Here is a 21,768-nt window from a genome sequence, read left to right as displayed (position 1 = left end):
TGGTAGCAGCGTTCTCGCTGTGTTCTTCCTAGTTCAGCTGTTCTATACTGCTGGGTTCTGTTTCGCCTGATGACAATCGCTTGTGTTGCGATCGAAACGTCGTGAAATATATTTTATTTTGCGTCTACGCGACTTTAACGAAAGAACCAAGAATATGAACACACATTGTTACCATGATATAGAGACCACATACACATTACATATATAGAGACCGCACACCCCCTGTAGTAGACACATCGTCGAATGCAGTAGCAGTGGTAGTAGTGCTGGCAGTAGTGGTGGTACTAGTGATAGTCGTGGTGGTAGTAATAGTAGTGGTGGCTGTCGTGGTGATAGTAGCTAGTGGTGATAGTAGTTAGTGATAGTTAGTGGTGAAAGTTACATTGCCACTTGCCTGCAGAGTGGTGAGAGCGGACAGCACCAAATGGGGCCGTTAGCAGCAGCACGGGATGGAGACGGCGGCACGCTGAGGGGTTGGTGACAGCGCTGCCCCTAATAACGTGTTGTAGTGTGTGTGTGGGTCTCTAAACGTGTTGTAGTGTGTGTGTGTGGGTCTCTAAACGTGTTGTAGTGTGTGTGTGGGTCTCTAAACGTGTTGTAGTGTGTGTGTGTGGGTCTCTAAACGTATTTTAGTGTGTGTGTGTGGGTCTCTAAACTTGTTGTAGTGTGTGTGTGGGTCTCTAAACTTGTTGTAGTGTGTGTGTGGGTCTCTAAACGTGTTGTAGTGTGTGTGTGGGTCTCTAAACGTGTTGTAGTGTGTGTGTGGGTCTCTAAACGTGTTGTAGTGTGTGTGTGGGTCTCTAAACGTGTTGTAGTGTGTGTGTGGGTCTCTAAACGTGTTGTAGTGTGTGGGTCTCTAAACTTGTTGTAGTGTGTGTGTGGGTCTCTAAACGTGTTGTAGTGTGTGTGTGGGTCTCTAAACGTGGTGTAGTGTGTGTGTGGGTCTCTAAGCTTGTTGTAGTGTGTGTGTGGGTCTCTAAACGTGTTGTAGTGTGTGTGGGATGCTAAACTTGTTGGAGTGTGTGTGTAGGTCTCTAAACTTGTTGTAGTGTGTGTGTGTGGGTCTCTAAACGTGCTGTAGTGTGTGTGTGTGGGTCTCTAAACGTGTTGTAGTGTGTGTTGGTCTCTAAACGTGTTGTAGTGTGTGTGTGGGTCTCTAAACGTGTTGTAGTGTGTGTGTGTGGGTCTCTAAACGTATTGTAGTGTGTGTGTGTGGGTCTCTAAACTTGTTGTAGTGTGTGTGTGGGTCTCTAAACTTGTTGTAGTGTGTGTGTGGGTCTCTAAACGTGTTGTAGTGTGTGTGGGTCTCTAAACGTGTTGTAGTGTGTGTGTGGGTCTCTAAACGTGTTGTAGTGTGTGTGTGGGTCTCTAAACGTGTTGTAGTGTGTGTGTGGGTCTCTAAACGTGTTGTAGTGTATGTGGGTCTCTAAACTTGTTGTAGTGTGTGTGTGGGTCTCTAAACGTGGTGTAGTGTGTGTGTGGGTCTCTAAACGTGGTGTAGTGTGTGTGTGGGTCTCTAAATGTGGTGTAGTGTGTGTGGGGCTCTAAACGTGTTGTAGTGTGTTGTGTGGGTCTCTAAACGTGTTGTAGTGTGTGTGTGGGTCTCTAAAATTGTTGTAGTGTGTGTGTGGGTCTCTAAACGTGTTGTAGTGTGTGTGTGGGTCTCTAAACGTGTTGTAGTGTGTGTGTGGGTCTCTAAACGTGTAGTGTGTGTGTGGGTCTCTAAACGTGTTGTAGTGTATGTGGGTCTCTAAACTTGTTGTAGTGTGTGTGTGGGTCTCTAAACGTGGTGTAGTGTGTGTGTGGGTCTCTAAACGTGGTGTAGTGTGTGTGTCTCTAAACGTGGTGTAGTGTGTGTGGGTCTCTAAACGTGTTGTAGTGTGTGTGTGGGTCTCTAAACGTGTTGTAGTGTGTGTGTGGGTCTCTAAACGTGTTGTAGTGTGTGTGTGGGTCTCTAAAATTGTTGTAGTGTGTGTGTGGGTCTCTAAACGTGTTGTAGTGTGTGTGTGGGTCTCTAAACGTGTTGTAGTGTGTGTGTGGGTCTCTAAACGTGTAGTGTGTGTGTGGGTCTCTAAACGTGTTGTAGTGTATGTGGGTCTCTAAACTTGTTGTAGTGTGTGTGTGGGTCTCTAAACGTGGTGTAGTGTGTGTGTGGGTCTCTAAACGTGGTGTAGTGTGTGTGTCTCTAAACGTGGTGTAGTGTGTGTGGGTCTCTAAACGTGTTGTAGTGTGTGTGTGGGTCTCTAAACTTGTTGTAGTGTGTGTGTGGGTCTCTAAACGTGTTGTAGTGTGTGTGTTGGTCTCTAAACGTGGTGTAGTGTGTGTGGGTCTCTAAACGTGTTGTAGTGTCTGTGTGTGGGTCTCTAAACGTATTGTAGTGTGTGTGTGTGGGTCTCTAAACTTGTTGTAGTGTGTGTGTGGGTCTCTAAACTTGTTGTAGTGTATGTGTGGGTCTCTAAACGTGTTGTAGTGTGTGTGTGGGTCTGTAAACGTGTTGTAGTGTGTGTGTGGGTCTCTAAACGTGTTGTAGTGTGTGTGTGGGTCTCTAAACGTGTTGTAGTGTGTGTGTGGGTCTCTAAACGTGTTGTAGTGTATGTGGGTCTCTAAACTTGTTGTAGTGTGTGTGTGGGTCTCTAAACGTGGTGTAGTGTGTGTGTGGGTCTCTAAACGTGGTGTAGTGTGTGTGTGGGTCTCTAAACGTGGTGTAGTGTGTGTGGGTCTCTAAACGTGTTGTAGTGTATTGTGTGGGTCTCTAAACGTGTTGTAGTGTGTGTGTGGGTCTCTAAACTTGTTGTAGTGTGTGTGTGGGTCTCTAAACGTGTTGTAGTGTGTGTGTGGGTCTCTAAACGTGTTGTAGTGTATGTGGGTCTCTAAACTTGTTGTAGTGTGTGTGTGGGTCTCTAAACGTGGTGTAGTGTGTGTGTGGGTCTCTAAACGTGGTGTAGTGTGTGTGTGGGTCTCTAAATGTGGTGTAGTGTGTGTGGGGCTCTAAACGTGTTGTAGTGTGTTGTGTGGGTCTCTAAACGTGTTGTAGTGTGTGTGTGGGTCTCTAAAATTGTTGTAGTGTGTGTGTGGGTCTCTAAACGTGTTGTAGTGTGTGTGTGGGTCTCTAAACGTGTTGTAGTGTGTGTGTGGGTCTCTAAACGTGTAGTGTGTGTGTGGGTCTCTAAACGTGTTGTAGTGTATGTGGGTCTCTAAACTTGTTGTAGTGTGTGTGTGGGTCTCTAAACTTGTTGTAGTGTGTGTGTGGGTCTCTAAACGTTTTGTAGTGTGTGTGTTGGTCTCTAAACGTGGTGTAGTGTGTGTGGGTCTCTAAACGTGTTGTAGTGTCTGTGTGTGGGTCTCTAAACGTATTGTAGTGTGTGTGTGTGGGTCTCTAAACTTGTTGTAGTGTGTGTGTGGGTCTCTAAACTTGTTGTAGTGTATGTGTGGGTCTCTAAACGTGTTGTAGTGTGTGTGTGGGTCTCTAAACTTGTTGTAGTGTGTGTGTGGGTCTCTAAACGTGTTGTAGTGTGTGTGTGGGTCTCTAAACGTGTTGTAGTGTATGTGGGTCTCTAAACTTGTTGTAGTGTGTGTGTGGGTCTCTAAACGTGGTGTAGTGTGTGTGTGGGTCTCTAAACGTGGTGTAGTGTGTGTGTGGGTCTCTAAATGTGGTGTAGTGTGTGTGGGGCTCTAAACGTGTTGTAGTGTGTTGTGTGGGTCTCTAAACGTGTTGTAGTGTGTGTGTGGGTCTCTAAAATTGTTGTAGTGTGTGTGTGGGTCTCTAAACGTGTTGTAGTGTGTGTGTGGGTCTCTAAACGTGTTGTAGTGTGTGTGTGGGTCTCTAAACGTGTAGTGTGTGTGTGGGTCTCTAAACGTGTTGTAGTGTATGTGGGTCTCTAAACTTGTTGTAGTGTGTGTGTGGGTCTCTAAACTTGTTGTAGTGTGTGTGTGGGTCTCTAAACGTGTTGTAGTGTGTGTGTTGGTCTCTAAACGTGGTGTAGTGTGTGTGGGTCTCTAAACGTGTTGTAGTGTCTGTGTGTGGGTCTCTAAACGTATTGTAGTGTGTGTGTGTGGGTCTCTAAACTTGTTGTAGTGTGTGTGTGGGTCTCTAAACTTGTTGTAGTGTATGTGTGGGTCTCTAAACGTGTTGTAGTGTGTGTGTGGGTCTGTAAACGTGTTGTAGTGTGTGTGTGGGTCTCTAAACGTGTTGTAGTGTGTGTGTGGGTCTCTAAACGTGTTGTAGTGTGTGTGTGGGTCTCTAAACGTGTTGTAGTGTATGTGGGTCTCTAAACTTGTTGTAGTGTGTGTGTGGGTCTCTAAACGTGGTGTAGTGTGTGTGTGGGTCTCTAAACGTGGTGTAGTGTGTGTGTGGGTCTCTAAACGTGGTGTAGTGTGTGTGGGTCTCTAAACGTGTTGTAGTGTATTGTGTGGGTCTCTAAACGTGTTGTAGTGTGTGTGTGGGTCTCTAAACTTGTTGTAGTGTGTGTGTGGGTCTCTAAACGTGTTGTAGTGTGTGTGTGGGTCTCTAAACGTGGTGTAGTGTGTGTGTGGGTCTCTAAACTTGTTGTAGTGTGTGTGTGGGTCTCTAAACGTGTTGTAGTGTGGGTGGGTCGCTAAACTTGTTTTAGTGTGTGTGTGGGTCTCTAAACTTGTTGTAGTGTGTGTGTGTGGGTCTCTAAACGTGCTGTAGTGTGTGTGTGGGTCTCTAAACGTGTTGTAGTGTGTGTTGGTCTCTAAACGTGTTGTAGTGTGTGTGTGGGTCTCTAAACGTGTTGTAGTGTGTGTGGGTCTCTAAACGTGTTGTAGTGTGTGTGTGGGTCTCTAAACTTGTTGTAGTGTGTGTGTGGGTCTCTAAACTTGTTGTAGTGTGTGTGTGGGTCTCTAAACGTGTTGTAGTGTGTGTGTGGGTCTCTAAACTTGTTGTAGTGTGTGTGTGTGTGTGGGTCTCTAAACTTGTTGTAGTGTGTGTGTGGGTCTCTAGACTTGTTGTAGTGTGTGTGTGGGTCTCTAAACGTGTTGTAGTGTGTGTGTGGGTCTCTAAACGTGTTGTAGTGTGTGTGTGTGGGTCTCTAAACGTGCTGTAGTGTGTGTGTGGGTCTCTAAACGTGTTGTAGTGTGTGTGTGGGTCTCTAAACTTGTTTAGTGTGTGTGTGGGTCTCTAAACGTGTTGTAGTGTGTGTGTGGGTCTCTAAACGTGTTGTAGTGTGTGTGTGGGTCTCTAAACGTGTTGTAGTGTGTGTGTGGGTATCTAAACTTGTTGTAGTGTGTGTGTGGGTCTCTAAACTTGTTGTAGTGTGTGTGTGGGTCTCTAAACGTGTTGTAGTGTGTGTGTGGGTCTCTAAACCTGTTGTAGTGTGTGTGGGTCTCTAAACGTGCTGTAGTGTGTGTGTGGGTCTCTAAACTTGTTGTAGTGTGTGTGTGGGTCTCTAAACGTGTTGTAGTGTGTGTGTGGGTCTCTAAACGTGTTGTAGTGTGTGTGTGGGTCTCTAAACTTGTTGTAGTGTGTGTGTGGGTCTCTAAACGTGTTGTAGTGTGTGTGGGTCGCTAAACTTGTTGGAGTGTGTGTGTGGGTCTCTAAACGTGTTGTAGTGTGTGTGTGGGTCTCTAAACGTGTAGTGTGTGTGTGGGTCTCTAAACGTGTTGTAGTGTATGTGGGTCTCTAAACTTGTTGTAGTGTGTGTGTGGGTCTCTAAACGTGGTGTAGTGTGTGTGTGGGTCTCTAAACGTGGTGTAGTGTGTGTTGGTCTCTAAACGTGTTGTAGTGTGTGTGTGGGTCTCTAAACGTGTTGTAGTGTGCGTGTGTGGGTCTCTAAACGTATTGTAGTGTGTGTGTGTGGGTCTCTAAACTTGTTGTAGTGTGTGTGTGGGTCTCTAAACGTGTTGTAGTGTGTGCGTGGGTCTCTAAACGTGTTGTAGTGTGTGTGTGGGTCTCTAAACGTGTTGTAGTGTGTGTGTGGGTCTCTAAACGTGTTGTAGTGTGTGTGTGGGTCTCTAAACGTGTTGTAGTGTATGTGGGTCTCTAAACTTGTTGTAGTGTGTGTGTGGGTCTCTAAACGTGGTGTAGTGTGTGTGTGGGTCTCTAAACGTGGTGTAGTGTGTGTGTGGGTCTCTAAACGTGGTGTAGTGTGTGTGGGTCTCTAAACGTGTTGTAGTGTGTTGTGTGGGTCTCTAAACGTGTTGTAGTGTGTGTGTGGGTCTCTAAACTTGTTGTAGTGTGTGTGTGGGTCTCTAAACGTGTTGTAGTGTGTGTGTGGGTCTCTAAACGTGGTGTAGTGTGTGTGGGTCTCTAAACTTGTTGTAGTGTGTGTGTGGGTCTCTAAACGTGTTGTAGTGTGTGTGGGTTGCTAAACTTGTTGTAGTGTGTGTGTGGGTCTCTAAACTTGTTGTAGTGTGCGTGTGTGGGTCTCTAAACGTGCTGTAGTGTGTGTGTGTGGGTCTCTAAACGTGTTGTAGTGTGTGTTGGTCTCTAAACGTGTTGTAGTGTGTGTGTGGGTCTCTAAACGTGTTGTAGTGTGTGTGGGTCTCTAAACGTGTTGTAGTGTGTGTGTGGGTCTCTAAACTTGTTGTAGTGTGTGTGTGGGTCTCTAAACTTGTTGTAGTGTGTGTGTGGGTCTCTAAACGTGTTGTAGTGTGTGTGTGGGTCTCTAAACTTGTTGTAGTGTGTGTGTGGGTCTCTAAACTTGTTGTAGTGTGTGTGTGGGTCTCTAAACTTGTTGTAGTGTGTGTGTGGGTCTCTAAACGTGTTGTAGTGTGTGTGTGGGTCTCTAAACGTGTTGTAGTGTGTGTGTGTGGGTCTCTAAACGTGCTGTAGTGTGTGTGTGGGTCTCTAAACGTGTTGTAGTGTGTGTGTGGGTCTCTAAACTTGTTTAGTGTGTGTGTGGGTCTCTAAACGTGTTGTAGTGTGTGTGTGGGTCTCTAAACATGTTGTAGTGTGTGTGTGGGTCTCTAAACGTGTTGTAGTGTGTGTGTGGGTCTCTAAACTTGTTGTAGTGTGTGTGTGGGTCTCTAAACTTGTTGTAGCGTGTGTGCGGGTCTCTAAACGTGTTGTAGCGTGTGTGTGGGTCTCTAAACGTGTTGTAGTGTGTGTGGGTCTCTAAACGTGTTGTAGTGTGTGTGTGGGTCTCTACACTTGTTGTAGTGTGTGTGTGGGTCTCTAAACGTGTTGTAGTGTGTGTGTGGGTCTCTAAACGTGTTGTAGTGTGTGTGTGGGTCTCTAAACGTGTTGTAGTGTGTGTGGGTCTCTAAACTTGTTGTAGTGTGTGTGTGGGTCTCTAAACGTGTTGTAGTGTGTGTGTGTGGGTCTCTAAACGTGCTGTAGTGTGTGTGTGGGTCTCTAAACGTGTTGTAGTGTGTGTGTGGGTCTCTAAACTTGTTTAGTGTGTGTGTGGGTCTCTAAACGTGTTGTAGTGTGTGTGTGGGTCTCTAAACGTGTTGTAGTGTGTGTGTGGGTCTCTAAACGTGTTGTAGTGTGTGTGTGGGTATCTAAACTTGTTGTAGTGTGTGTGTGGGTCTCTAAACTTGTTGTAGTGTGTGTGTGGGTCTCTAAACGTGTTGTAGTGTGTGTGTGGGTCTCTAAACCTGTTGTAGTGTGTGTGTGTGTGGGTCTCTAAACGTGCTGTAGTGTGTGTGTGGGTCTCTAAACTTGTTGTAGTGTGTGTGTGGGTCTCTAAACGTGTTGTAGTGTGTGTGTGTGTGGGTCTCTAAACGTGTTGTAGTGTGTGTGTGGGTCTCTAAACTTGTTGTAGTGTGTGTGTGGGTCTCTAAACGTGTTGTAGTGTGTGTGTGGGTCTCTAAACCTGTTGTAGTGTGTGTGTGTGTGGGTCTCTAAACGTGCTGTAGTGTGTGTGTGGGTCTCTAAACTTGTTGTAGTGTGTGTGTGGGTCTCTAAACTTGTTGTAGTGTGTGTGTGGGTCTCTAAACGTGTTGTAGTGTGTGTGTGGGTCTCTAAACGTGTTGTAGTGTGTGTGTGGGTCTCTAAACGTGTTGTAGTGTGTGTGTGGGTCTCTAAACGTGTTGTAGTGTGTGTGTGGGTCTCTAAACGTGTTGTAGTGTATGTGGGTCTCTAAACTTGTTGTAGTGTGTGTGTGGGTCTCTAAACGTGGTGTAGTGTGTGTGTGGGTCTCTAAACGTGGTGTAGTGTGTGTGTGGGTCTCTAAACGTGGTGTAGTGTGTGTGGGTCTCTAAACGTGTTGTAGTGTGTTGTGTGGGTCTCTAAACGTGTTGCAGTGTGTGTGTGGGTCTCTAAACTTGTTGTAGTGTGTGTGTGGGTCTCTAAACGTGTTGTAGTCTGTGTGTGGGTCTCTAAACGTGGTGTAGTGTGTGTGTGGGTCTCTAAACTTGTTGTAGTGTGTGTGTGGGTCTCTAAACGTGTTGTAGTGTGTGTGGGTCGCTAAACTTGTTGGAGTGTGTGTGTGGGTCTCTAAACTTGTTGTAGTGTGTGTGTGTGGGTCTCTAAACGTGCTGTAGTGTGTGTGTGTGGGTCTCTAAACGTGTTGTAGTGTGTGTTGGTCTCTAAACGTGTTGTAGTGTGTGTGTGGGTCTCTAAACGTGTTGTAGTGTGTGTGTGTGGGTCTCTAAACGTATTGTAGTGTGTGTGTGTGGGTCTCTAAACTTGTTGTAGTGTGTGTGTGGGTCTCTAAACTTGTTGTAGTGTGTGTGTGGGTCTCTAAACGTGTTGTAGTGTGTGTGTGGGTCTCTAAACGTGTTGTAGTGTGTGTGTGGGTCTCTAAACGTGTTGTAGTGTATGTGGGTCTCTAAACTTGTTGTAGTGTGTGTGTGGGTCTCTAAACGTGGTGTAGTGTGTGTGTGGGTCTCTAAACGTGGTGTAGTGTGTGTGTGGGTCTCTAAACGTGGTGCAGTGTGTGTGGGTCTCTAAACGTGTTGTAGTGTGTTGTGTGGGTCTCTAAACGTGTTGTAGTGTGTGTGTGGGTCTCTAAACTTGTTGTAGTGTGTGTGTGGGTCTCTAAACGTGTTGTAGTGTGTGTGTGGGTCTCTAAACGTGTTGTAGTGTGTGTGTGGGTCTCTAAACGTGTAGTGTGTGTGTGGGTCTCTAAACGTGTTGTAGTGTATGTGGGTCTCTAAACTTGTTGTAGTGTGTGTGTGGGTCTCTAAACGTGGTGTAGTGTGTGTGTGGGTCTCTAAACGTGGTGTAGTGTGTGTGTCTCTAAACGTGGTGTAGTGTGTGTGGGTCTCTAAACGTGTTGTAGTGTGTTGTGTGGGTCTCTAAACGTGTTGTAGTGTGTGTGTGGGTCTCTAAACTTGTTGTAGTGTGTGTGTGGGTCTCTAAACGTGTTGTAGTGTGTGTGTTGGTCTCTAAACGTGGTGTAGTGTGTGTGGGTCTCTAAACGTGTTGTAGTGTCTGTGTGTGGGTCTCTAAACGTATTGTAGTGTGTGTGTGTGGGTCTCTAAACTTGTTGTAGTGTGTGTGTGGGTCTCTAAACTTGTTGTAGTGTATGTGTGGGTCTCTAAACGTGTTGTAGTGTGTGTGTGGGTCTGTAAACGTGTTGTAGTGTGTGTGTGGGTCTCTAAACGTGTTGTAGTGTGTGTGTGGGTCTCTAAACGTGTTGTAGTGTATGTGGGTCTCTAAACTTGTTGTAGTGTGTGTGTGGGTCTCTAAACGTGGTGTAGTGTGTGTGTGGGTCTCTAAACGTGGTGTAGTGTGTGTGTGGGTCTCTAAACGTGGTGTAGTGTGTGTGGGTCTCTAAACGTGTTGTAGTGTATTGTGTGGGTCTCTAAACGTGTTGTAGTGTGTGTGTGGGTCTCTAAACTTGTTGTAGTGTGTGTGTGGGTCTCTAAACGTGTTGTAGTGTGTGTGTGGGTCTCTAAACGTGGTGTAGTGTGTGTGTGGGTCTCTAAACTTGTTGTAGTGTGTGTGTGGGTCTCTAAACGTGTTGTAGTGTGGGTGGGTCGCTAAACTTGTTGTAGTGTGTGTGTGGGTCTCTAAACTTGTTGTAGTGTGTGTGTGTGGGTCTCTAAACGTGCTGTAGTGTGTGTGTGGGTCTCTAAACGTGTTGTAGTGTGTGTTGGTCTCTAAACGTGTTGTAGTGTGTGTGTGGGTCTCTAAACGTGTTGTAGTGTGTGTGGGTCTCTAAACGTGTTGTAGTGTGTGTGTGGGTCTCTAAACTTGTTGTAGTGTGTGTGTGGGTCTCTAAACTTGTTGTAGTGTGTGTGTGGGTCTCTAAACGTGTTGTAGTGTGTGTGTGGGTCTCTAAACTTGTTGTAGTGTGTGTGTGTGTGGGTCTCTAAACTTGTTGTAGTGTGTGTGTGGGTCTCTAGACTTGTTGTAGTGTGTGTGTGGGTCTCTAAACGTGTTGTAGTGTGTGTGTGGGTCTCTAAACGTGTTGTAGTGTGTGTGTGTGGGTCTCTAAACGTGCTGTAGTGTGTGTGTGGGTCTCTAAACGTGTTGTAGTGTGTGTGTGGGTCTCTAAACTTGTTTAGTGTGTGTGTGGGTCTCTAAACGTGTTGTAGTGTGTGTGTGGGTCTCTAAACGTGTTGTAGTGTGTGTGTGGGTCTCTAAACGTGTTGTAGTGTGTGTGTGGGTATCTAAACTTGTTGTAGTGTGTGTGTGGGTCTCTAAACTTGTTGTAGTGTGTGTGTGGGTCTCTAAACGTGTTGTAGTGTGTGTGTGGGTCTCTAAACCTGTTGTAGTGTGTGTGGGTCTCTAAACGTGCTGTAGTGTGTGTGTGGGTCTCTAAACTTGTTGTAGTGTGTGTGTGGGTCTCTAAACGTGTTGTAGTGTGTGTGTGGGTCTCTAAACGTGTTGTAGTGTGTGTGTGGGTCTCTAAACTTGTTGTAGTGTGTGTGTGGGTCTCTAAACGTGTTGTAGTGTGTGTGGGTCGCTAAACTTGTTGGAGTGTGTGTGTGGGTCTCTAAACGTGTTGTAGTGTGTGTGTGGGTCTCTAAACGTGTAGTGTGTGTGTGGGTCTCTAAACGTGTTGTAGTGTATGTGGGTCTCTAAACTTGTTGTAGTGTGTGTGTGGGTCTCTAAACGTGGTGTAGTGTGTGTGTGGGTCTCTAAACGTGGTGTAGTGTGTGTTGGTCTCTAAACGTGTTGTAGTGTGTGTGTGGGTCTCTAAACGTGTTGTAGTGTGTGTGTGTGGGTCTCTAAACGTATTGTAGTGTGTGTGTGTGGGTCTCTAAACTTGTTGTAGTGTGTGTGTGGGTCTCTAAACGTGTTGTAGTGTGTGCGTGGGTCTCTAAACGTGTTGTAGTGTGTGTGTGGGTCTCTAAACGTGTTGTAGTGTGTGTGTGGGTCTCTAAACGTGTTGTAGTGTGTGTGTGGGTCTCTAAACGTGTTGTAGTGTATGTGGGTCTCTAAACTTGTTGTAGTGTGTGTGTGGGTCTCTAAACGTGGTGTAGTGTGTGTGTGGGTCTCTAAACGTGGTGTAGTGTGTGTGTGGGTCTCTAAACGTGGTGTAGTGTGTGTGGGTCTCTAAACGTGTTGTAGTGTGTTGTGTGGGTCTCTAAACGTGTTGTAGTGTGTGTGTGGGTCTCTAAACTTGTTGTAGTGTGTGTGTGGGTCTCTAAACGTGTTGTAGTGTGTGTGTGGGTCTCTAAACGTGGTGTAGTGTGTGTGGGTCTCTAAACTTGTTGTAGTGTGTGTGTGGGTCTCTAAACGTGTTGTAGTGTGTGTGGGTTGCTAAACTTGTTGTAGTGTGTGTGTGGGTCTCTAAACTTGTTGTAGTGTGCGTGTGTGGGTCTCTAAACGTGCTGTAGTGTGTGTGTGTGGGTCTCTAAACGTGTTGTAGTGTGTGTTGGTCTCTAAACGTGTTGTAGTGTGTGTGTGGGTCTCTAAACGTGTTGTAGTGTGTGTGGGTCTCTAAACGTGTTGTAGTGTGTGTGTGGGTCTCTAAACTTGTTGTAGTGTGTGTGTGGGTCTCTAAACTTGTTGTAGTGTGTGTGTGGGTCTCTAAACGTGTTGTAGTGTGTGTGTGGGTCTCTAAACTTGTTGTAGTGTGTGTGTGGGTCTCTAAACTTGTTGTAGTGTGTGTGTGGGTCTCTAAACTTGTTGTAGTGTGTGTGTGGGTCTCTAAACGTGTTGTAGTGTGTGTGTGGGTCTCTAAACGTGTTGTAGTGTGTGTGTGTGGGTCTCTAAACGTGCTGTAGTGTGTGTGTGGGTCTCTAAACGTGTTGTAGTGTGTGTGTGGGTCTCTAAACTTGTTTAGTGTGTGTGTGGGTCTCTAAACGTGTTGTAGTGTGTGTGTGGGTCTCTAAACGTGTTGTAGTGTGTGTGTGGGTCTCTAAACGTGTTGTAGTGTGTGTGTGGGTCTCTAAACTTGTTGTAGTGTGTGTGTGGGTCTCTAAACTTGTTGTAGCGTGTGTGCGGGTCTCTAAACGTGTTGTAGCGTGTGTGTGGGTCTCTAAACGTGTTGTAGTGTGTGTGGGTCTCTAAACGTGTTGTAGTGTGTGTGTGGGTCTCTACACTTGTTGTAGTGTGTGTGTGGGTCTCTAAACGTGTTGTAGTGTGTGTGTGGGTCTCTAAACGTGTTGTAGTGTGTGTGTGGGTCTCTAAACGTGTTGTAGTGTGTGTGTGGGTCTCTAAACGTGTTGTAGTGTGTGTGGGTCTCTAAACTTGTTGTAGTGTGTGTGTGGGTCTCTAAACGTGGTGTAGTGTGTGTGGGTCTCTAAACGTGTTGTAGTGTGTGTGTGGGTCTCTAAACTTGTTGTAGTGTGTATGTGTGGGTCTCTAAACTTGTTTTAGTGTGTGTGTGGGTCTCTAAACGTGTTGTAGTGTGTGTGTGTGGGTCTCTAAACGTGTTGTAGTGTATGTGTGGGTCTCTAAACTTGTTGTAGTGTGTGTAGGTCTCTAAACTTGTTGTAGTGTGTGTGGGTCTCTAAACGTGTTGTAGTGTGTGTGTGGGTCTCTAAACGTGTTGTAGTGTGTGTGTGGGTCTCTAAACTTGTTGTAGTGTGTGTGTGGGGGTCTCTAAACTTGTTGTAGCGTGTGTGTGGGTCTCTAAACGTGTTGTAGTGTGTGTGTGGGTCTCTAAATGTGTTGTAGTGTGTGTGGGTCTCTAAACGTGTTGTAGTGTGTTGTGTGGGTCTCTAAACATGTTGTAGTGTGTGTGGGTCTCTAAACGTGTTGTATTGTGTGTGTGGGTCTCTAAACTTGTTGTAGTGTGTGTGTGGGTCTCTAAACGTGTTGTAGTGTGTGTGTGGGTCCCTAAACGTGTTGTAGTGTGTGTGTGTGTGGGTCTCTAAACGTGTTGTAGTGTGTGTGTGGGTCTCTAAACGTGTTGTAGTGTGTGTGGGTCTCTAAACGTATTGTAGTGTGTGGGTCTCTAAACGTGTTGTAGTGTGTGTGTGGGTCTCTAAACGTGTTGTAGTGTGTGTGTGGGTCCCTAAACGTGTTGTAGTGTGTGTGGGTCTCTAAACGTGCTGTAGTGTGTGTGTGGGTCTCTAAACGTGTTGTAGTGTATGTGTGGGTCTCTAAACGTGTTGTAGTGTGTGTGTGGGTCTCTAAACGTGTTGTAGTGTGTGTGTGGGTCTCTAAACGTGTTGTAGTGTGTGTGTGGGTCTCTAAACGTGTTGTAGTGTGTGTGTGGGTCTCTAAACGTGTTGTAGTGTGTGTGTGGGTCTCTAAACGTGTTGTAGTGTGTGTGTGGGTCTCTAAACGTGTTGTAGTGTGTGTGGGTCTCTAAACGTGTTGTAGTGTGTCTGTCTGGCCTGGGACCTCTCGCTGCGTGTCCTCGTTTCATCGCCCAGATGACTCGTAGCAGCGTCACACCTGTCGGGGAATATATACTGTGTACTGTTGGGGCACAGTATAATTACTTAAGTATAATTATGCTAATAAACCCCAATGATCCAATCGAAATGAGGGATTTCGATTGGGTCATTGAGGGGGGGTGGACACGTGCCACCCCACCCCCCACTGGCTCGCCACCGGTTATACGACATCAATAATTATATTGTTGGGGAACAGGCACAATTAATTATCACTAATTATCACTCATTATCATTAATTGTGGCGCGTGCGTGCCTTTGATGTTCGGAATGACGAGCACGCAGCATCAGCTGTGCTCACAACACAAGGCCGGCTTTGTAAAACGTCAGAAAATCGTTACCGCAGGAAGATTCACATCATTAGACCTTTTTGCCAGTACCAAAATATAATAATAAAATATAATAATGTAATAATGATATAATAATAGGAGTTTCCCACTTTTTTTCCAGCAACAAAACTCAAACCTTTTTTTGTTACAAGGAATCATGTTGCTGCATTAACCACAATACTTGTGGTCAAAATACAAACAAAACACACACTATGATAATATGATGATGATGCATTGTCCTTGAAACTGATTGGTCCACACCAGGGACGGCTTTCTTTTGAGCCTCGTCCCAATTGGTGCTCAACCAGAGGGCGCCGTGGGGGGGGGGGAGACGTGGGGGGGGAGACGTGGGGGGAGGGAGACGTGGGGGGGTGGAGATGGGGGGGGGGGAGACGTGGGGGGGGGAGACGTGGGGAGGGGGACATGGGGGAGAGGGGAGACGTGGGGGGGGGGGAGATGGGGGGGGGGTGACACTAACAACAACAGTAAACAAGACGCTCGATGCCTCTTGATAATCCCCCAACAACAAACGAGAGATCCAAACAGGGAGGCCACGTTAGCAGCGGCGCCTTTAAATGCGAGACCCGTCACAAAGAGCTTCACGGCTCGTCGGATTTGCTCGTGCGGCCTCGATAAATACTCACGACTCTGGGTGGCGGAGATTTCGATTCCAGTTGTCGATTCCTTCTCGAATCGGTTGCGCTCTTCCAAACAGCAGCTTACATATCGCTTTATGAATGGATCACCCCTGTCCTAATCGACGTCGGTATCACCAGATGCACACACGGTACAGATAACAATAGATTCGTCAATCTGATAAAATCGCTTCGAGTGGACGCATCTGATTCTCGTACGCAACAATATCAAGCACTTGCCGTTAGAAATTCAGCAGAGTGCTCGAAATCGCTGTGAACGGGAACAGAATGGAATGTTTTGATTTAAAGCTTTCGTGACTGCAAGGATTCATCTTCTTTGGTTCTTTCGGTAAAGTCACCACGTAGAATGAGAATAAAAGCGCTGTCTTCTGGACAGTCCTGTTTCTTCACCCGAGGACGGCTACTTGTGTTGTGGCCGAAACGTCGTGATAATTTTATTGTTTTATTTTATTATTTTATTCTCATTCTACGTGGTGGTGACTTTACCGAAAGAACCAAAGAAGAACAGAATGTGTCGGGTAATATTTATTATCGTAATTGTTCCTCCAGCTGCTCCGCCGGGAGCGGCCCCTAGGGATTATTCCCCGGGGTGCCCCGGGGCTGTCTGGGGAATCACCTCCCCGGCGTATTCCACGTCCGAAGACACCACGGCGTCTTCCTCCGCGTCAACATCGACATTCTACATTCAACTTTTGCCTCATTTTTATATACTGTTGGGGCATATATACTGTGTACTGTTGGGGAATATATACTGTATACTGTCGGGGAATATATACTGTGTACTGTCAGGGCATATATACTGTGTACTGTTGGGGAATATATACTGTGTACTGTTGGGGCATATATACTGTGTACTGTCGGGGAATATATACTGTGTACTGTTGGGGAATATATACTGTGTACTGTTGGGGCATATATACTGTGTACTGTTGGGGCATATATACTGTGTACTGTTGGGGAATATATACTGTGTACTGTTGGGGAATATATACTGTGTACTGTCGGGGAATATATACTGTGTACTGTTGGGGAATATATACTGTGTACTGTTGGGGCATATATACTGTGTACTGTTGGGGCATATATACTGTGTACTGTCGGGGAATATATACTGTGTACTGTTGGGGAATATATACGGTGTACTGTTGGGGCATATATACTGTGTACTGTCGGGGAATATATACTGTGTACTGTTGGGGAATATATACTGTGTACTGTCGGGGAATATATACTGTGTACTGTTGGGGCATATATATACTGTGTACTGTCGGGGAATATATACTGTGTACTGTTGGGGCATATATACTGTGTACTGTTGGGGAATATATACTGTGTACTGTTGGGGAATATATACTGTGTACTGTTGGGGCATATATACTGTGTACTGTTGGGGCATATATACTGTGTACTGTCGGGGAATATATACTGTGTACTGTTGGGGAATATATACTGTGTACTGTTGGGGAATATATACTGTGTACTGTTGTGGAATATATACTGTGTACTGTTGGGGCATATATACTGTGTACTGTCGGGGAATATATACTGTGTACTGTTGGGGCATATATACTGTGTACTGTCGGGGAATATATACTGTTTACTGTTGGGGCATATATACTGTGTACTGTCGGGGAATATATACTGTGTACTGTCGGGGAATATATACTGTGTACTGTCGGGGAATATATACTGTGTACTTGTGGTACCAGAGGCAGTGAGTCACTTCTGAGGCACTAAGGAGTAGGAGGCAACACACGTTTATTCCACACCGCTGGACGACACCGTTTTGCTGGTCCTGCGCCTCGTAATCATGTCCTCGGCTCCAGAAAGCAACACAATATGAACGCGAAGTCCTCCATTATTCCGAGCTGCACTATTCGAGGTTGCGGACTGCTTTGAAACACTCCAAATTTTTATCACAGTAAACGCTTCAGACCACCGCAGGATACTCAAAACTAAGAGCATCCGGGAATTGACGAGATGACGGGGTTAAGAGGTGCATCTTCTTTGGTTCTTTCGGTAAAGTCACCACGTAGAATGAGAATAAAATAATCAATTAATAAAATAACACAATAAAATTATCACGACGTTTCGGCCACAACACAAGTGGCCTTCATCAGGTGAAGGGACGAGACTGTCTGGAGGACAGCGCTGGAGCGAACACAGCCAAGCTCAGACCGCGACCTTTAAGCTGTGTGAGAAGAAACAGAGCGCCTTGACAAAGGAATTAGCATAAAAATTTGCATTTAATTGGCGGACTTAGCACGATGAACGGTGTAGAGGGGGTGAACATGTGCAGACCAGGGGGAATTTACATATTGATGGTGTGAAAAGGGAATTTAAGCTGCTGCGAAAGTTTGGGATACCAATACTTGAAAAAATATACTGTACCATTGAAAATTAGTTCAATGTTTGGTTCGGATAATTTAGCATTGAAATAGCTGCGTGATTAGCTTGTGACTGGTCATAGAAATAGCTATGTTAAAGTCAAAGCCTACACATCCACAGAGGCACCTAGTACAAATCAAACAGGAGAATTTAGCATTGAAATAGCTGCATGATTAGCTTGTGACTGGTCATAGAAATAGCTATGTTAAAGTCAAAGCCTACACATCCACAGAGGCACCTAGTACAAATCAAACAGGAGAATTTAGCATTGAAATAACTGAGTGATTATCTTGTGACTGGTCATAGAAATAGCTATGTTAAAGTCAAAGCCTACACATCCACAGAGGCACCTAGTACAAATCAAACAGAATTTAGCATTGAAATAACTGAGTGATTAGCTTGTGACTGGTCATAGAAATGGCAATGTAAAAGTCAAAGCTTACACATCCACAGAGGCACCTAGTACAAATCAAACAGGAGAATTTAGCATTATTTTATTATCAATCTACGTGACTTTACCGAAAGAACCAAACAAGATGAATCCTTGCAGTCACGAAAGCTTTAAATCGAAACATCAACAATAACGACAACAACAACACCACTAATGCGCACGCTGCACACACACGGAGACCGAGAGGCCTCGCCAGCGGTGTGAGCCGACAGTGGCGCCCATGGAGGCCGCGGGGGGAGAGACATCACCAGGAGATGTCCCCATCAGACTCCTCCTACACCTCCTCCACCTCCTCCACCTCCTCCAGTTACACCTCCTCCACCTCCTCCAGTTACACCTCCTCCAGTTACACCTGCTACACCTCCTCCTCCACCTCCTCCAGTTACATCTCCTCCACGACCTCCTACACCACCTTCACCTCCTCCTCCACCTCCTCCAGTTACACCTCCTCCACCTCCTCCTCCACCTCCTCCAGTTAGACCTGCTACACCTCCTCCACCTCCTCCAGTTACACCTCCTCATCCTCCTCCACCTCCTCCTCCACCACCTCCTACACCACCTTCACCTCCTCCAACCACCTCCTCCAGTTACACCTCCTCCACCTCCTCCAGTTACACCTCCTCCACCTCCTCCAGTTACACCTCCTCCACCTCCTCCTCCACCTCCTCCAGTTACACCTGCTACACCTCCTCCTCCACCTCCTCCAGTTACACCTCCTCCTCCACTTCCTCCTACACCACCTCCTACACCACCTTCACCTCCTCCTCCTCCACCTCCTCCCCTCCTCCACCTCCTCCTCCTCTCTCCTCCACCTCCTCCTCCACCACCTCCCACACCACCTCCTACACCTCCCTCCTCCACCTCCTCCTCCACAACCTCCTACACCACCTTCACCTCCTCCCCCACTTCCTCCAGTTACACCTCCAGTTACACCTCCTCCTCCACCACCTCCTACACCACCTTCACCTCCTCCTCCACCTCCTCCAGTTACACCTCCTCCAACTCCTCCTCCACCTCCTCCAGTTACACCTCCTCCAGTTACACCTGCTACAACCTCCTCCTCCTCCACCTCCTCCCAGTACACCTCCTCCTCCACCTCCTCCTACACCACCTCCTACACCACCTTCACCTCCTCCTCCTCCACCTCCTCCTCCACCTCCTCCTCCACCACCTCCTACACCTCCTCCTCCACCTCCTCCACCACCTCCTACACCACCTTCACCTCCTCCTCCTCCTCCTCCTCCTCCTCCACCTCCTCCTCCACCACCTCCCACACCACCTCCTACACCTCCTCCTCCACCTCCTCCTCCACAACCTCCTACACCACCTTCACCTCCTCCTCCACCTCCTCCCGTTACACCTCCTCCACCTCCTCCAGTTACACCTCCTCCAGTTACACCTGCTACACCTCCTCCTCCTCCACCTCCTCCAGTTACACCTCCTCCTCCACCTCCTCCTACACCACCTCCTACACCACCTTCACCTCCTCCTCCTCCACCTCCTCCTCCACCACCTTCTACACCTCCTCCTCCACCTCCTCCACCACCTCCTACACCACCTTCACCTCCTCCTCCTCCACCTCCTCCTCATCCTCCACCTCCTCCTACACCACCTCCCACACCACCTCTTACACCTCCTCCTCCACCTCCTCCTCCACAACCTCCTACACCACCTTCACCTCCTCCTCCACTTCCTCCAGTTACACCTCCTCCAGTTACACCTCCTCCTCCACCACCTCCTACACCACCTTCACCTCCTCCTCCACCTCCTCCAGTTACACCTCCTCCACCTCATTCTCCACCTCCTCCAGTTACACCTCCTCCAGTTACACCTGCTACACCTCCTCCTCCTCCACCTCCTCCAGTTACACCTCCTCCTCCACCTCCTCCTACACCACCTCCTACACCACCTTCACCTCCTCCTCTACCTCCTCCTCCTCCACCACCTTCTACACCACCTCCTACACCTCCTCCTCCACCTCCTCCTCCACCACCTCCTACACCACCTTCACCTCCACCTCCTCCAGTTACACCTCCTCCACCTCCTCCAGTTACACCTCCTCCACCTCCTCCAGTTACACCCTCCTCCACCTCCTCCTCGTGCTGCTCCATCATCCCCACGGTGCCATCGTCGCCATCGTCGTCGTCGTCGTGGCGACCCCCGGCCAGCACGCCACTCTCGAAGCCACTGGAGGGAGCAGAGAAAGTAGGCAAGGGTGACACGCCGTAGCTAGCTAGCATGAGGGTGGAGGTGGTGATGAAGGTGGTGATACGTACCTACCTCGGGTCACCTACAGAAACAACAAAAAACCACTGCGGATGGCCACGTGGAATGTTCGAACGCTCACTGCGGAGGAGAGGCTGCCACTCCTCTGTTAGGAGCTGGACCGGCACCGCCTGGATCTCTGTGGCATTCAGGAGGTCCGGTGGACCGGTTCTGGCTCCTGCTATCATGAGGGGTGGACAGTCCTCTACTCGGGGCAGGAGACTGCCAAAGAACAGGGTGTGGCTTTTCTTCTGAACGCAAGAATGAAGGGGGCGTGGGAGCGTGGCGGTGAGGTGTGGGAAGCTGTAAGCATCAGGCTACTTTGGGCTCGCCTTCCCATCAACCAGAGGCGAGGAGTGGTGGTCGTAGTTACTTATGCCCCCACCAAAGATGAACATCTGGAGGGATGCAGGCAAGGCCAATGAGTCAGATGCCTTCTATGACCTCCTGTCACAGGTGCTAGCTAAAGTGGCCCCTCGGGATAGAGTCATCTTGCTGGGTGACTTCAATGCCCGAGTTGGTCATGATGCTGGCACCTGGTCTGGAGTGATTGGAAGGCATGGACCAGATCAGCTCAATAACAACGGTAGGAGGTTGCTTGATTTTTGTGCAGCCAATGGGCTTGAAATTACCAACACGCTGTTCCGGCATCGGCGCATCCACACAACATCATGGATGCATGCCGGGTCCAAGCAAGAACATCTGCTGGACTACATAGTGACGGACCAGCGGATGCGAGCCCATGTCCTTGACACCAGGACCCACCGTGGAGCTGATCTGCCCACTGACCATCGACTAGTCATCTGTAAGATGCACCTGCCATTTTTCCACTCCGGTAGTGGGTGTACACCCAGGACCCCATTCCAACCTAAGGTGGCATGGTCTCAGCTAGCTGATGAAAGCTGCAAGTGAAAATGTCATCATCACTTGTGGCTGGGGTTGGCATCGTCCCCCACTCCTCCTGATGTCGAGGGGAAATAGGCGGCATTTAGGACTGTGGCTCATGCAGCTGCAATGGCTGATTTGGGAAAACGGTCCAGACCTCCCCAGAGACCCAGGCTGACAGAGGAGGTGTTCAGGCTGGCTGAGAAAAAGCGACAGGCCCAATCTCATTGGCTACAACATCCCATGTTGTAGATTGAGGAGGCTTACCACAGCCTTCGCTTGGAGGTACGGAGAGCCGTGAGGCGCTGCAATGATGGGAGGTGGTTGTGGGTTGCTGAGGAGATGGAGTCTGCCTCAATGGCCCGCGATCACAAATCGCTCTTTAACTCCATCAAAAAAGTTACCTGCAGCGCCATACCTATTACCATCATTAGGGGAAAGAACGGTGATCCAATCTCCGACCCCCAGGAACAGGTTTGCAGATTTGCTGAGCATTTCTGTGAGGCCCTGGGGGAGGGGGAATCTCTCAGCCTGGAAAATGTGGGACAAAGTGGGGATAACCCTGCTGAGGCTGTGATGCCTAAAATATTGTAAGAAGTCACCCTCTGTGAGTGCGCTGGCTGAGGTGCCATCTGTTGAGGAAGTACTGAAGGCGATCCAGAGCCTGAGACCAGGAAAGGCAGCGGGCAGAGATGATCTCCCAAGCGAAATGCTGAGGGAGGGTGGCCTTTGTGCGCAGACTGCCCTACATGACATCTTAACAACAGTCTGGACCACTGGACGGGTTCCGCAGGATTGGAAGGATGCCCTGGTGGTCCCCCTCTTTAAGAAGGGGGACCGCACAGACTGTAACAACTACAGGGGCATCTCAAGGATTATTCAACATCGCTTCGATAGGCATGCTGAGGAGAGGCTTGCGGAGCCCCAATGCTGTTTGAGGAAAGGGCGGTCCTGCAAAGATGCCATTTTTTGTCCGCCTGCTACAGCAGAGGTGTAGGGAATTCCAACAAGACCTACATCTCTGCTTTATTGACCTTGTCAAGGCCTATGATACCATCAGTAGGCCTGGGCTCTGGATTGTTCTTCG

General features: G+C 47.8%; 1 protein-coding gene across 1 annotated transcript in view; it reads right to left on the bottom strand.

Annotated features, from left to right (window-relative positions):
* Window positions 1–21,768, bottom strand: part of LOC142921717 (protocadherin Fat 1-like) — a gene marked incomplete at its 3' end in the record, with an annotated part of 54,666 nt that overhangs the window by 28,226 nt on the left and 4,672 nt on the right. Inside the window, exon 5 of the mRNA XM_076063032.1 lies at window positions 19,573–19,718. Within this exon, the coding sequence (XP_075919147.1) occupies window positions 19,573–19,718 (146 nt within the window). The remainder of the gene's footprint in view (window positions 1–19,572; window positions 19,719–21,768) is intronic.

Source organism: Petromyzon marinus, unplaced genomic scaffold, assembly GCF_048934315.1.
Source record: "Petromyzon marinus isolate PM22_M1 ecotype Great Lakes invasive population unplaced genomic scaffold, UKy_Petmar_22M1.pri1.0 PM_G_Scaffold_86, whole genome shotgun sequence".
NCBI classification, from domain to species: Eukaryota; Metazoa; Chordata; class Hyperoartia; order Petromyzontiformes; family Petromyzontidae; genus Petromyzon; species Petromyzon marinus.
Note: the sequence above shows the minus strand (reverse complement) of the source record. Positions and strands in the feature narration are given on the sequence as shown.